Here is a 14,026-nt window from a genome sequence, read left to right on the forward strand (position 1 = left end):
CTCGTACAAGCGGTTTGTCGTTCTCCGCGTCCCGCGTCTGAGACGAAAAACGCGCCAAGCCCGCTCGAGCTCAAGCTCCCGTCCGTTGTTTCTCTGCTGTTCGGCCGGAACGACAGCAATTTCACGGAGCCTCTGTCGCACCCGCCCTCCATCCATCCCACGGCCTGTTCACCTCTGGACTCCTTTCCGATCTTGTCGCAGCTTGTAGCATATGTATTATTCTCAAGGCGCTGTGCCCTAGTCGTCGCGCCGCTCGGCGTCAACGCCCTTTACGACCTCCACCAACATCTGCGAGGCAGCTTCCTTGCAGCCCATTAATCCGCCATGTCATACTCCGTTCTCTCTACGCCTCAAAGGCCATTGCCCGGCGCATTCGCCATGACTCCAGCGCCCAGCGGCATCGCGCCTCCGGCCACACTCAATAAACCAGCCTCGATATTCCGAATGAACACCATACCGAACATGCAGCAGCTCGCAGCCCAGCAGCCTGGACAGCTTGCGCCTCCCCAGCACTCTGGCGCATCCGCGCCGACAGCGCCCGCGCAGAGCCCATCGCACGTACAACGAGGGGCGCAGAGGATCAACGATGCGCTGTCGCGCGAAGCCAGTTATCCTGCGCTGGATACATACATCAACCGTACTGTAAACCGATTCTAACACTTCAATTCGAGCACTGACACTGCAGACAGAGGGCATCTCTTCCGACTACGACATCAATCCGAACCCAGCGTGGGCACCGTTCCAGAGGCTGAAGACCTACGAGATCCCAGATCGAATCTTTGAGCAGTACAATCGCGCGCAGGTGTCGACTATGATGGGCCTTTTCGCAGAGCTCAATCACGCTTGGGTCACGATAGACAACGCGCTCTACCTATGGGACTACACGCATCCGAACCCGGAGCTAATCGGTTTCGAGGAGCAGCCAAATAACATTACGGCGGTGAGACTGGTTGTTCCGCGCCCGAAAGTCTTTGTGGACCAGATCACGCATCTTTTGGTGGTAGCGACCACTTCCGAGATCATCCTCATAGGCGTCGCTTCTCAGCGGGGGCCGGAAGGCGTCCATGGTGTCTCGCTGTATCAGACGCGAATGCAAGTGCCTATCAAAGGCATCGACGTCAGCTGTATAGAGGGCTCGAGAGACACCGGCAGGATCTTCTTCGGCGGACGCACGTCGGACGATGTGTATGAGTTGACTTATCAGCAAGAGGAGAAGTGGTTCGCCAATCGGTGCGGAAAGGTCAACCATGTCACTAAAGGGATCTCGGCTGTCGTGCCTAGCATCTCTTTCGGACACAAGGGACCACCCGAGCACGTGGTGCAGATGGCAGTCGACGACACCCGCAAGCTGCTTTACACCCTCTCGTCTGAGTCGACCATTCGAGTGTTCCATATGAAGCCCCCCAATACGCTAGACCTCGCGCTTACCAGAAGATTATCAGATTTTCGGACCCAAATGTCACATATGATTCAACGAACGGAGCTGTTGGGGCAGGGCGTGAAGATTGTCTCCATCAATCCGATCTCGTCCACTGAAGCATCGAGGATCAATCTGATGGCAGTTACTTCCACCGGCTGCCGAATCTTCTTCAGTGCGACAACATCTTACTACACCAACGACGCATCTGCAGCCCCTACGAGCATGCAGGTACACCATGTCAAATTCCCGCCCGGAGACAGAAACCCTGCCCAGTCACCCACGCAGGGTTCGTCGACGCAGGTAACCAGCTACCAAGGCGGGCCGGCGGCCGACACCAATTCGAGATCGCTTGTCTTGTCCCGGGCTGCTGCTCGGTTCCCGCCTGGATACTTTTTCTGCTTTGTGCAAAGGAGTCAGCAGCGTGACAACGACACTCTATTCGTCTCAGCTCCAGATACCGGACGGATCGCTCGACCGCAGGAGTCAACGCAGCTGACAAGGTTCGTTGAGCAAGCCTCGTGGATCCCGCTCGGCAGTGTAATGGCAGACATTGGACTTGTGACGAAGCCGTTCGCCGCCGCTCGCACGCCACCGGGGTTTGGCAACGAATTGGCCGTGCAGTTCGACACTACGACGAGCGAAATCGCAATTCTGACTAATAATGGAATTCACACCATGCGCCGCCGACGATTGGTGGACATGTTCGCTTCCATGATCCGACACAGCGGCGGAGGGCAAGAGGGCGTGGAAGGCGAAGTCAAGAACTTTCTGCGAGTGTATGGGCGGGTAGAGACAGCGGCAACTGCGCTAGCCGTCGCTTGCGGTCAAGGTTCCGATGTGAATCCGGAGTATCGAGGCACCCAGGTCGCGGATAACGATGTGTTAGAGCACGCTCGACGGATATTCATCGAGCATGGCGGCAAGGCAACGATAAACGAGAACTCGCTCCTCGACCAGGGGGCCTCGGCGGTTGACAGGGTGCAGCCGTCGCCTCGACACGATGGTCTGGCGCTCTACATCTCACGACTGGTGCGGTCAGTATGGAAGGAACCGATTCTCAAGGAAGCCGTAACGCCTACTGGTGGCCTCACCGTGACACCGACAGTGCCTCTGGACAAGCTGCGAAAAGTGCAACACGATCTCACACGGCTGCAAGAATTCCTGGATGCCAACAAGACCTTCATCGACGGACTGGCGGGCTCGGACGCGCTCGGGCGTGTCGTAAACCGGCAGGAAGAGGTCGCCTTGCAGGGGGAGCATGTGGCGCTTACCTCCTTGGTGCGCCTGATCTCCAACATCATCGAAGGCATATCCTTCGTGCTCGTTTTGGCCGACGAGCGCGTCGACGAGGTCATATTCTCCCTCAACGACACGGTGCGGCAACAGGTCCGACAGCTCACGTTCGAGGGTCTCTTCTGCAGCGAGGCAGGAGCCAACCTAGCGCGCGAGCTCGTCAAAGCGATAGTGGACCGAAACATCAAGAAAGGATCCAACGTCGAAACCGTAGCCGAGTCGCTACGCCGGCGATGCGGGAGCTTCTGCAGCGCCGACGATGTGGTCATCTTCAAGGCGCAGGAGCAACTCAACAGAGCCGCCGAGACGGGCGCAACCTCTGAAACAGGCCGCGCGCAGCTAAATGAGAGTCTCCGGCAGTTCGAAAAGGTGGCGGCGAGCTTGTCGATGCGGAATCTGCAGGACGCAGTGAATGCCTACATCTCAATGGCTTTTTACGCTGGCGCGATCCGGCTCGCGCTGCAGGTCGCGCAACAACGGGATCGAGGCAACCGCGCTCTGAGCTGGCTCAACGACGGTCGTCCCGAGCAGGATCCGCGAAAAGAGGCATACGAGAGCAGAGCGCGCTGCTACGACCTCATCTGCGCAGTCATCAACAAGGTCGACGAAGCCAGCCAGCAAGCTCCCCCCGATGCAGACGGACAGTACTCCGCGGTAGCCCGGCGGCGAGACGAGGCCTACGAGCAGATCAACAGCTCCGAAGATGAAGTATTCCACACCTACCTCTACGACTGGTACCTGCACCAAGAGAAATTCGACCGCCTGCTCGAAATCGAGTCACCTTACATCATCACCTACCTGCAGCGCAAAGCGCACGACAACGCCAGAGACGCGGAACTGCTGTGTCGCTACTATGCACGCCATCATAGCTTCTTTGAAGCCGCGACTGTGCAGCTGCAGCTGGCGAAGAGCAGCTTTGACCTGAGCTTGCAGGACCGCATCGAGTATCTCAGTCGCGCGAAGACGAATGCATCGACGCGGATCACGGGGATGGGCGATGTGCGGCTGTCGAGGCAGTCGCGGCAGGAACTGACGCGCGAAGTGTCGGACCTGCTCGATGTGGCCAACATCCAAGAAGACATCCTTACTCGACTGCGCGACGATGCTCGCGCGACGCCCGAGCGGCGGGAGGAGATTGTGAAATCCCTAAGCGGGCAGATCCTGCCTTTGCAAACCGTAAGGCATCCCCTGTTCCACTGCCCGCGTTCTTGACACACAACTGACTCTTTGCGACCGCAGCTCTTCGAAGACTACGCCGACCAAGCCGGCTACTACGACATCTGCCTCCTGATCTACCACGCGGCCGACCATCGCGAGAAAGCCGACATCCGCGCAACGTGGCAGAACTGGATCCAACAGCTGCACGATGAGGCCACGGCTGCGGGCGAGGCGAAGCCGTATGAAGTCGTCGCCGAGCGGGTTAGGAGTCTTGGCCGACGTGTGCACCTGTCCGAATCTGTATTTGATATATGTAAGGCCCCCCTCCACATCCCTTCCCCGATAGTCCCTGCCTCCCCAATCTCCTGGTGGTTTTTTTTGAGGAGGGTAGAGGATACTAACGACAGAAACAGCACTCGTCCTCCCCCTCCTATCCCGCTACGCATACACGCATCAGCGTTCCATGGCGCCTTTGAATTGGCCCACCGAGCTCCTCCTCTCCCTCGGTGTGCCCCACGAAACCCTCATCTCGGTGCTTGAGTCCCTCTTCTACAACGAGGAAGCGCCCTTCATGGGCCGCGCGCGGCGGTACCCGGCTGAGAACATCGTTTATGTCGCCCAGCGATGGTTAGAGGAGAGTCTGAGACAAGGGGGACCCGCGCTGGGAGGCGTCGAGAATTGTGTTGCTGTTAGTGAGACGTTGGGGGTTGTGCTGGGGGCGGGGGTTTTGGATGAGATTGGGGTGGAGAGGGCGAGGGGGGTGAGAGAGGCGGTGGAGGCGTGTTTGAGGGGTTGAAAGCTGGGTGCTGGATGCTGGATGTGCTGCTTGCTGTCGTGGCTGGGTGTCCGTGTGGAGGCAGAGGTGGATGGGATTGGGGATGCTGGGGAGAAGACAAAAAGCGCAGTCGGAGTTTTTTGGGCGTGCTGCGTTCGAGCGAGCACTTGTGGCGTCTCTTGGATTTGGGTATCACGTGCGAGGAAGGTAGAGTATTGGCCTTGGTAGAGAACGATGAGGCAATCCTTAGAGCGCGAAATGCGCTGCTTATCGACGATCCTTGGACGTTTTTGTCGCTACGGAGATGGTGCGAAAGCTCATTCTTCCCAGATTAGGTGGTTGGATGCCTGCGAGAGGTAGTCGGGGCTGTGTGGTTGGCTCTGGTATCTGTGGGACTCTTCGCATCCACCTGCTCTTCAAGGCCATCACAACCCCTTCATCTCTCACCAGCCTTTCCACCTCTAGACCCCCTTCGTGCAGTCCCTACCAACCTCAGAAACATATCCCCACCCATGCACACCGCTGCAGCGAACCTTGGTCAGCACCCCAGCCCGTACGAACAGCCGCACACTCTTCGAGGAAGATGAACTCACCTAAAGCCAGATACGGCACATACACACCGTCCAACTTCCCCTTCGCCCCGTCCGAGAAGCCGCTCCAGCTGCGATAGTCCGCGATGCAGGTTAGGGTTGTGACGGCGGTCTGGACCGCGAAAACGAGGAGGGCGGGGGGGAGGTGGGGGGAGTCTGGTGGGTCAGTAGGGGAGTTGGATGGAGAGGAGGATGGGGAACGGATAGGTAGGGGATTGGGGAGATGGAGAAGAAGAGAGTCGTACCTCGTAGCAGAGCCGGGATCGCCCAGAGGCTGAAGGGAAGGTGGAAGAGGGCTTCAAGCCAGAGATACATTGTGAACCATGGCCTGCCCCAGAAGTTTGTTAGCTACTAGCGGAGGTTTAGACCCAGACGACGGAAGCCTGGCGAGTCCGTAGCCCTTTAGACGCGACTTGTGGTATGAGGGGAGGGGCTCACTCACGGCGGCTTTGTGAAGAATTGGTCTTGATATGTCGTGATGTAGTATCTCCGCAGATTGAAGATTGGCAGCGATTGGATAGCTGCGGGGTATAGAGGTGCGAGATCGACGACTATAGGTTCGAGATTTAGTTTGTGTGCTGTTTTCAGTAATACATTCGAATGGACACTGGTTTGATGCCATGGGCATGTGCGGGAAATGTGCGGGAAGTATCTTGCCCTCCTACGAACCACTAAAAGACATTCAGAAAACATGAAACCGGCGAGAACGATCGATCGGTGCTCGGTGTCTACACCGCCTACAACGAACTGAGATCCTGGGTGACTAGAAGAGAGAACTGGTCGACATACGAAGCATCACAGGAACGTGAACGATAAAGAAAGCCAGATAAATATAGTCCAGGTAGTGTTGAAGACCTTTACGCGCCATAATGACGGTCTCTACTCTCGTCCTGCGGATGTATTAACCAGATTGCCTCTCCAGAGACCGGGGCCGCGGAGCTGCTACTATGTTCTTGTTGTTCTCGAGAGTGATGGCGGGTTGTCGTTCCTGAGGGTTGAATCCGCAATATCAAAACGCGGACGCACGTGACTTGAGCTCATTGTCGGCGCAAGGGACCCCCAAAGCTCGGATGGACCTCTTTCTCCACGCAGTTGACAGCAGTAACCAGCCGCAGCTCCTTCCAATACCCACCTACTCTACACCCATCCCCCATCTCATCCTCCTCCATCCTGGCGTCCCCACGACTCCTCAAGCTCGCCTTCACCGCCGCCTTCCTCTTCGTCTCCATCACCCTCATCCTGGCGTCCGGCCGCATCAGCACCCGCCTGACGTCGCTGGTCGGCCATCTCACGCCCTCAAAGCTTTCCTCAGCTACGTTTACTTCGGTGCGCCCGCTCACGACCGCGACGATGGCGCCCGCGAGGTACCGGAACCCGCCGCAGGCGCCGCCCAAGTTCACCGCGACGCCGGGCTCGCTGATTGAGGACACGAAAAAGCTGGTAAGGCTCTCCTGCGGCACATTAGGGCAATGTGCGTGCATTTGAGTGCAATGGTAAGACTGACACAAGCATGCAGATCGAGCGGTCACGAAACGTCCAAGATGCGGTTGCGAACCTCACCAAAGACTCCGCCTCCTTCGACAACGTGCTCCTCCCCATGGCCCACGACGATAACGAAATGGGCATCGAAGCGCACATCATCGGCTTCTACCAAGCCGTGTCTCCCGACAAGTCCCTCCGCGACGCCTCAACCGACGCGGAGAAGCTGCTCGACGACTTCGGCATCGAGTCCATCATGCGCGAGGACGTGTTCAACATGGTCGACGCGGCCTCCAAGAAGGACGAGAAGCTCGACCCGGAGTCCGCGCGCCTGCTCGAGAAGAACCATAAGGCGTACATACGCAATGGGCTCGGTGTACCGGCGGGGCCGAAGCGGGACCGCTTCAAGGAGATCAAGAAAAGGCTGAGCGAGATCGGGATTCAGTTTCAGAAGACACTGAACGAGGAGAATGGCGGGCTATGGTTCACACTGGAGGAGCTTGACGGACTACCCAAAGACATTCTCGATAATCTGGAGAAGGGTCAAGGGGAGAATGAGGGCAAGGTTAGATTGACGTTCAAGTACCCGGATTACTTCCCAACTATGAAGTATGCCAAGCGCGCCGACGTCCGCCAGAAGGTCTTTCTGGAAAACGAGAACAAATGCAATAGCAACGTCCCGCTGTTCCGGGAAGCGATTGTGCTGCGCGATGAAGCAGCGCGGATACTTGGGTATGAGAATCACGCACAATTCCGCATTGAAGACAAAATGGCGAAGACGCCGAAGACAGTCGATGACTTCTTGGGTGATCTCCGAGAGCGATTGGCCCCTGGCGGTGTCCAAGAAATCAGCAAGCTACTCAAGCTAAAGGAGGAGGATCTCAAGAACCGCGGCCAGGAGAAAGAATTCGACAACCGGTACTACCTGTGGGACCACCGCTTTTACGACCGACTCATGCTCGAGAAAGACTACTCGCTCGATCACGAAAAGATTGCAGAGTACTTCCCACTAGGCACTACAATCCGCGGCATGCTCCACATTTTCGAAGAGCTCTTCGGCCTAGCCTTCGTCGAGATCACGGGCGAAGACCGCGACAGAATCTCAGAAACCAAGAAAAGCTCCGACATCGTCTGGCACGAGGACGTCCAACTCTTCAGCGTGTGGGACGACGAGGGCGAGGGTAGCGGTTTCGTCGGCTATCTTTACCTCGACCTGCACCCGCGCGAGGGCAAGTACGGGCACGCAGCAAACTTCAACCTTCAGCCGGGCTACATCAACGAGAATGGGAAGCGACGCTATCCCGCCACGGCGCTGGTCTGCAACTTCTCGAAGCCGACGCCCAAGAAGCCGAGTCTGCTGAAGCACGACGAGGTGGTGACACTGTTCCACGAGCTCGGCCACGGCATCCACGATCTCGTGTCCAGGACGACATACTCGCAGTTTCACGGCACCAATACCGTTCGCGACTTTGTCGAGGCGCCGAGCCAGATGCTGGAGAACTGGTGCTGGACGCCCTCGCAGCTGAAGGCACTGAGCCACCACTACTCGTACACGTCGCCCGAGTACAAAGCCGCATACGAGGAGAGCGCCGACTCGAAAGACAAGCCCGAGGAGCGCATCCCGGACGAGCTGATCTCGAACCTCATCAAGGCCAAGCACGTCAACGATGCGCTGTTCAACCTGCGCCAGCTCCACTTCGGCATCTTCGACATGACGGTGCACGAGCCGAAGAGCCACGCCGATGTCGAGAAGCTCGATGTCACGGAAACGTATAACAGGCTGCGCAAGGAGATCTCGAAACTCGACGGGCCCGAGGTGTTTGGCGACGGCAAGAATTGGAAGTGGGCAAACGGCGAGGCGACCTTTGGACATCTGATTGGTGGGTACGACGCCGGATATTACGGTTATTTAAGGTAAGCAATCCTCTTTCTTGGTGGTACGTCTGAGCACGGCAGCGGAGTAACTTCCGGTTTCTGCTGCTTGGCGATCTCGGAGTCGCGTCCGAGTTTGGGGGCGGCGACGGCTCGCCGCAGCCGAGGCGATCTTTGAACGATCCTGCGGGGCTTGCTCCTGTCGTTCAGGGACCTTGTCGCCGCCGGAGGCTTCGCCGCTGTGAGCTGCAGCTGGAGCTGGCACTGCTGCCTGATCTCGGGATACAGCGTCGCCACCGAACCCAGAACTACGCCCTGCAGACGCTCGGTGCTCCCATGGGCGTGCAAACATCACTGTTTTTCAAACATACCTGGTGCAACCGTACTGACAGACTCTTCGCAGCTCCCAGGTCTACTCCGCAGACATGTTTTACACCGTCTTCAAGGCGGACCCGATGAACGCGACTGAGGGCCGCAGGTACAGACATACTGTCCTCGAGCGCGGCGGCAGCCAGGACGAAATGCAGACGCTGGTTGACTTTTTAGGCCGGAAGCCGAGCACAGAGGCGTTCTATAAGGAGCTGGGGTTGAGTGGGTAGAGGCCGTTCTTAGGGGCCAGGATGTGGAGCTTGTCAGTGTGGTCTGCAGACGTGGTGGGCGTGCAGGGTAAGGCAAGCATTCCTCTGAACGGTTAGAAGCTGGGGTTGGAAGCTGGAGTTGAGACTTGTGCATGTTTGTCGTCGACACGCTACGCTGCTGGTACGTGGGACGAGATGGCGCGCCGCTGCACCGGTCGCTTTGCCTGTTGAAGATCGGGAACTGCATGAGGACATGATGCCGAAGGAGACTCACGCATGCCCAACCACGAGATTTGAACTCTTATGAGGCTGTGACTTCTGCTTTGGGACAAAAAGAATGACCGAAGCATCTAATCTTGAAAGATCTTCGATTTGCGCAAACAGCAGCCGCTAGCGGGGAGTGCATTAACGAAGCTTTTAGAGGAGTGGAGCCCCCGGCTCCCGTGCCATCTTGCATGATGACGGATGAGGGCTTCAGTCCACCAAAGACACCGGAGAAGTTAAGAGAAGGTAGGAGCCCCACTAGAATTAGGTATTTTGAATGGTCAGCTGTCACCGGGAGAGCGGGTATGCAGGCTTGGGGGGCTACCAGCCCGCACTTGAGGCCCCCTTGTAAATGCTTTGCGGCGGAAATGCCCTGATCCTAAAGACTGCAGCCACGTGCAGTTTAGGGTATTGAGGAAAGGGCTCCGCTGCAAGTGGCGCCTGCAGTGACACCCGTAGCCTTCCCCGTGCCGAGAATTCGATCTTGAATGCGGTAATTTAGATGTGATTGTTAGAGTTTTGGGAAAAGACATCACGACGGTGCCCCGTTACAATCCCGGACCAACTGAGTTAGCGTATGGACAGCCTCCGTAACATGAGGCATGTCCTTTGCAAAACTATGATGAAGAACGAGGAAACGGCGAATGCCGCAACAGGGGTGAGACTGATCAAGGGGGTAATTGTGATTGGCTACCTCAGACCGGAGGTCAGCTCCGACGGCGGCGGGATTGTTGAAATACGGTGCAGTCCCTGCGGCGACATGCCAAACTACAGCTACCTCACTCTGCCGCATTCGTCATGATGACCTAACTTTTCTCAATTTTGGAAAACCGTTTGGGAGAATGCTGCATCATCGCGACATGCGACTGAGGATGCAAAACACGGGGCTTGCCCGGACGCGATTGATCGTCCCACCATGATGGTAAACACGCGCGCCAAGCTGCCCGATTGTGTCTGTATGGGCGGGCGCCCGTGACTGGGATACGCAAGTCGAGGGCCCAGGTGGGTCTTGGTTTTCGAACCGCTGTTTCTCTCACCCGGCGCAGGCAGGCAACTTAGGAACAAGCGTACACAATGGAGGCCCATAAGCGGGCTGTTAGCTTTCCTGAGAAGCGAGGTATTTTTTGTATCCGCTTTCCGCCAAAAAGTACAAAACTAGCCGGGGAGGCTCACCAGCTCGCTTCTTGGCACACCCTCGCATATTGTGAGTAGACCATTGGGAGACTGAGGGAGAGATAGACGGGAAACGTTCTCGCCTATCCATTGGTGCCCTAGTATTCAGACGACGACGCTCGAGGCTTTCAGCGCCCGAAATGGAGTATCCTGGGCTGTAGCAAGAGGCTCCGGGGCCGCATCCGGCGTGCGGTTTCACGATTCCCGCGAATTTAAAGATCGACATGCCTGCCGTCCGAACGGGCTGATGGTAATCTGCGTTGAACAATTTTGATAGCCGGCCGTTGGCAATGCGCGCGACAGTAATAGGAAGCTTTGCGCAAGGGGAGTTGTTGTGGATACGGGGCCAGCCTCCCGCCAGCCGTGCGCATACAGTTGAATGAAGAGTGAGGTGCCAGCAGCGCCTGGCCGGTCGAAGAAAGTGGTGAGCGTACGGTGACGGACAACGGTTCTAGGTGCAGAGCCTTGGCGTCGGCCAGGAGCCCACCTCCGCCAGTTTAGCTAGCAATCGCACGGGCTGGGGAGAATTCGATGCTTCATAAGGCGTGGATGGCCACCGGGGTGCCAATGCGCTGTCGTCCTCCCGAATTGTAAGATCGCGGATTCCCGAAATCGGTACTGTCTCGTCTTCGGCTGTTCGTGGCGGGCTCATGTGACCCAAGCAGAAGATACGTTATTGAATTGCCATTGTGGTCTGTTAATGGCTTTTTGCCACCATGTCCGCCTTCCGTTCTATTCGACCATCATCGTCAAATACCACGCCTCACGCAGCATCTGAAGGCTCGAGCAGCAGCAGCACCCACGGCGGGAACGATCAGAGCGGCAACAACGCGAACGCCCAGCGGGGGAGAAAACGGCGCGCCCCAAGCCATGTGTCACAGAACGCCTGCACGAACTGCAAGAAAGCGCGAGCGAAGGTGAGAACTACCGTGTGATGGAGTTCCAACAGCGCTGATCTCCATTGTGCAATAGTGCGATGGAGAAGAGCCTGCGCCTTGCAGTCGGTGCGTGATGCGCGACATCGCGGACCAATGCCAGTATGAAGTCCACGTCAAGACCGTGAAGGAGGAGATGGTGCGGCGCATCAAGACCCTTGAGCAGCAGAATGCAGATAAAGACCGGTTCATCCAGCAGATATATGACTCCCTAAAGGGAGGCGCAGACGGCACCGAAGCTATCCGGCGACTCCGGGATGGCCAATCGTATGAGCAATTGGCGAACTGGTTAGGCCGCTCTCCAGTCGAAAATATTCGCAGGCTTTCACCGGCGTCCGAAACCAAGCTCTCGGATGTGGTTCGAAAATACGAGCAGAACGTGGGCGACAATGGAGCACCACGTGACACCAGCTCCTCTCAGTGGACCAATGTGGTGAACGAAAAGCTCGCGCATCACCTGATTGCTCTCTACTTCACCTGGGTCCATCCGGTGCATATGCTCTTTAGCGAGAAGCATTTCATGACGAGTTATAGCGGTGGAGACCGCCAGTATTGCACGCCGTCGCTGGTCAACGTCATGTGCGCCATGGGAACCTTCATGCTCCAGGATCAAGGAGGAACGCCGGTGGATGCGAAGGGCCTGGGGTCGCTTTTTCTCGAACACGTCAAGGAAAACATTCAGAATGAGGACCCTGACACCTTGACATTTGTGACAACCTATGCGATCCTCTTTCTGGTCGAGCTCAGCGCAGGCCAAGCCAGGACCGCATCATCGCACCTTCGGCTTGCTGTTGAGTCACTTCACAGGGTTCCTAGAGCGAGTTATGACGGCGAAGCCGTAGAGCTCGCCGCATGGGGTGTCCATACCATGAACACGTGAGTCAGTGGAGTTTCTTTGCATCTTTTTCGAGGTCGACGTTTTGAGACGTGAACTGTGGAACAAGGTAATTATGCATTCGCGCATAATGTTGCATCGCCGACCGCAGGGGAGGAAATAGTGACGATCATGACGGCGCTCTTGTTCATCAGAACCTAAAGCCCTCCGTTGCCCAAAATCGTGGTTGGCGAACTTATGTTCAAGCGGAACGGACACTCTCATGTCCAGCTGGAAAGCAAGTGTAGATCGATCGCCGTCTGTGGGCTGTGACATGCCGCGTGTCCGTTCAGCGCTTTCGTCTTCAGCGCTGGGCAGTCCGATCCTAACACATGCTTAGTTCTTGGGCAGCCTTTACATATCAGAAGCCATCGAGCCCTGTCTCGCCCACCGCGACTGTCTTCGACGGTGTCGAGATGGATGCCTCGGACGCATATTGGCAGCCTTACCGCTTTCCCGCTGACAATGCATCCAATCCCATCCCCAGCTGTGCGATTCAGACTGCGAAAGAACTGGCAAAGCTCAGCCAGGCGTCCCACCAGATTATCACCGTGTATTGCGGCAGTAGAGGCAAGGTAACAGCCTCCTCCATTCTGAGCCTGTATGGCCGCTGTCTGCGGTGGTACGAGGAACTACCCACCATGTTGAAGCTGGATGTGCCTGACTCCGAAGGGTTACCTCACATCTTCCATCTTCAGTGAGTCGACGTCTCGCCATCATCCGCTGCTCCTCGCTTGCGAGTTTTATCACCAGACATCGACCACATCTAACGTCCGAACAGCATCTACTACCACGTCGCATTGTGTCAGCTGTTTCAACCACTCCTTTGCTACGATGGATTTTCGGATGGAACAAAAAGACACATCAGATCCATTGCGGTTCAGAGTGCTCAAGCCGGGCTGCAGATTCTCGAGCGGTATCAACGAATATTCTCGAACCGATATCAGACGCCTCTGCAGGCATTCTGCCTGGTTCACCTATGTGATACGCTGATACGCCAGCGTGTAAACGCCCAGGAAGCCATCGAGTTCTGCTTTGAGATGCTTCATGAAGCATTGGCCGGTTTTTTGTTTATCGGTCCGTTACAAGCCATGTTTTGCCAAACGGTCAAGGAGCACGGCATGGCATTGCCCGATAACCACGAGGAGGTTTGGCATGGGCGTAAGAGGTACAGTACGGAAGATCTGCTCGATACGTGTGAGCGCATTACCTACGTCCAACCGGTCGACATCCTAGTCGAACGTATCGATCCGTCCATATCTCAGGAATTCGAAAAGGCGTGGCAGAAGTTTATCGAGACGCATGGCGGCACCGAAAAAGAGCAAAGCGACATAGTCGATGACGCGGACGTGGAGTTGCGGCCCTCCAGTGAGCGCTCCGGTCAGGGCAACCCAACGAGGAGGTTCATGCAGATCGATTCATTGATGAACCCTTGAGGACGCTCGGTGTCGGCAATCTTATGACTGTGCCTGGCCACCTCTTCTCTGCAATTTATGCACGGCATCACCAGCACAGCGGGATGCCGCGGTACGATTTACGTTCTACGACAGCTGCTCGCCGGGCTACCATCTCTTTCTACGATTCTTATGCGGGGGCGGCGTTGCGCTCCGTGAGC

The 14,026-nt window shown here is 56.7% G+C and overlaps 5 protein-coding genes across 5 annotated transcripts; 4 read left to right on the forward strand and 1 right to left on the reverse strand.

Moving 5' to 3' along the window:
• Window positions 1-378: 378 nt before the first annotated feature.
• On the forward strand, window positions 379-4,667 carry W97_07492 (uncharacterized protein; the record flags this gene model as incomplete). Its single annotated transcript, XM_007785361.1, has 4 exons — window positions 379-642; window positions 686-3,889; window positions 3,953-4,184; window positions 4,285-4,667. The coding sequence occupies 4 exons, from the start codon at window positions 379-381 to the stop codon at window positions 4,665-4,667; spliced, it is 4,083 nt and encodes a 1,360-aa protein (XP_007783551.1).
• Window positions 4,668-5,082: 415 nt separating this feature from the next.
• W97_07493 (uncharacterized protein) lies at window positions 5,083-5,551 on the reverse strand (the record flags this gene model as incomplete). The annotated part of the gene is made up of 3 exons (XM_007785362.1): window positions 5,083-5,168; window positions 5,240-5,392; window positions 5,482-5,551. 3 exons carry the CDS (start codon window positions 5,549-5,551, stop codon window positions 5,083-5,085), a joined length of 309 nt encoding a protein of 102 aa, XP_007783552.1.
• Window positions 5,552-6,105: 554 nt separating this feature from the next.
• On the forward strand, window positions 6,106-9,186 carry W97_07494 (thimet oligopeptidase; the record flags this gene model as incomplete). Its single annotated transcript, XM_007785363.1, has 4 exons — window positions 6,106-6,134; window positions 6,346-6,676; window positions 6,753-8,629; window positions 8,991-9,186. The coding sequence occupies 4 exons, from the start codon at window positions 6,106-6,108 to the stop codon at window positions 9,184-9,186; spliced, it is 2,433 nt and encodes an 810-aa protein (XP_007783553.1).
• A 2,132-nt stretch (window positions 9,187-11,318) lies between these two features.
• On the forward strand, window positions 11,319-12,417 carry W97_07495 (uncharacterized protein; the record flags this gene model as incomplete). The annotated part of the gene is made up of 2 exons (XM_007785364.1): window positions 11,319-11,519; window positions 11,575-12,417. The coding sequence occupies 2 exons, from the start codon at window positions 11,319-11,321 to the stop codon at window positions 12,415-12,417; spliced, it is 1,044 nt and encodes a 347-aa protein (XP_007783554.1).
• Window positions 12,418-12,743: 326 nt separating this feature from the next.
• On the forward strand, window positions 12,744-13,847 carry W97_07496 (uncharacterized protein; the record flags this gene model as incomplete). The annotated part of the gene is made up of 2 exons (XM_007785365.1): window positions 12,744-13,108; window positions 13,193-13,847. 2 exons carry the CDS (start codon window positions 12,744-12,746, stop codon window positions 13,845-13,847), a joined length of 1,020 nt encoding a protein of 339 aa, XP_007783555.1.
• Window positions 13,848-14,026: the final 179 nt, after the last annotated feature.

This window comes from Coniosporium apollinis, assembly GCF_000281105.1.
Source record: "Coniosporium apollinis CBS 100218 chromosome Unknown supercont1.41, whole genome shotgun sequence".
Lineage (NCBI taxonomy): Eukaryota > Fungi > Ascomycota > Dothideomycetes > Coniosporium > Coniosporium apollinis.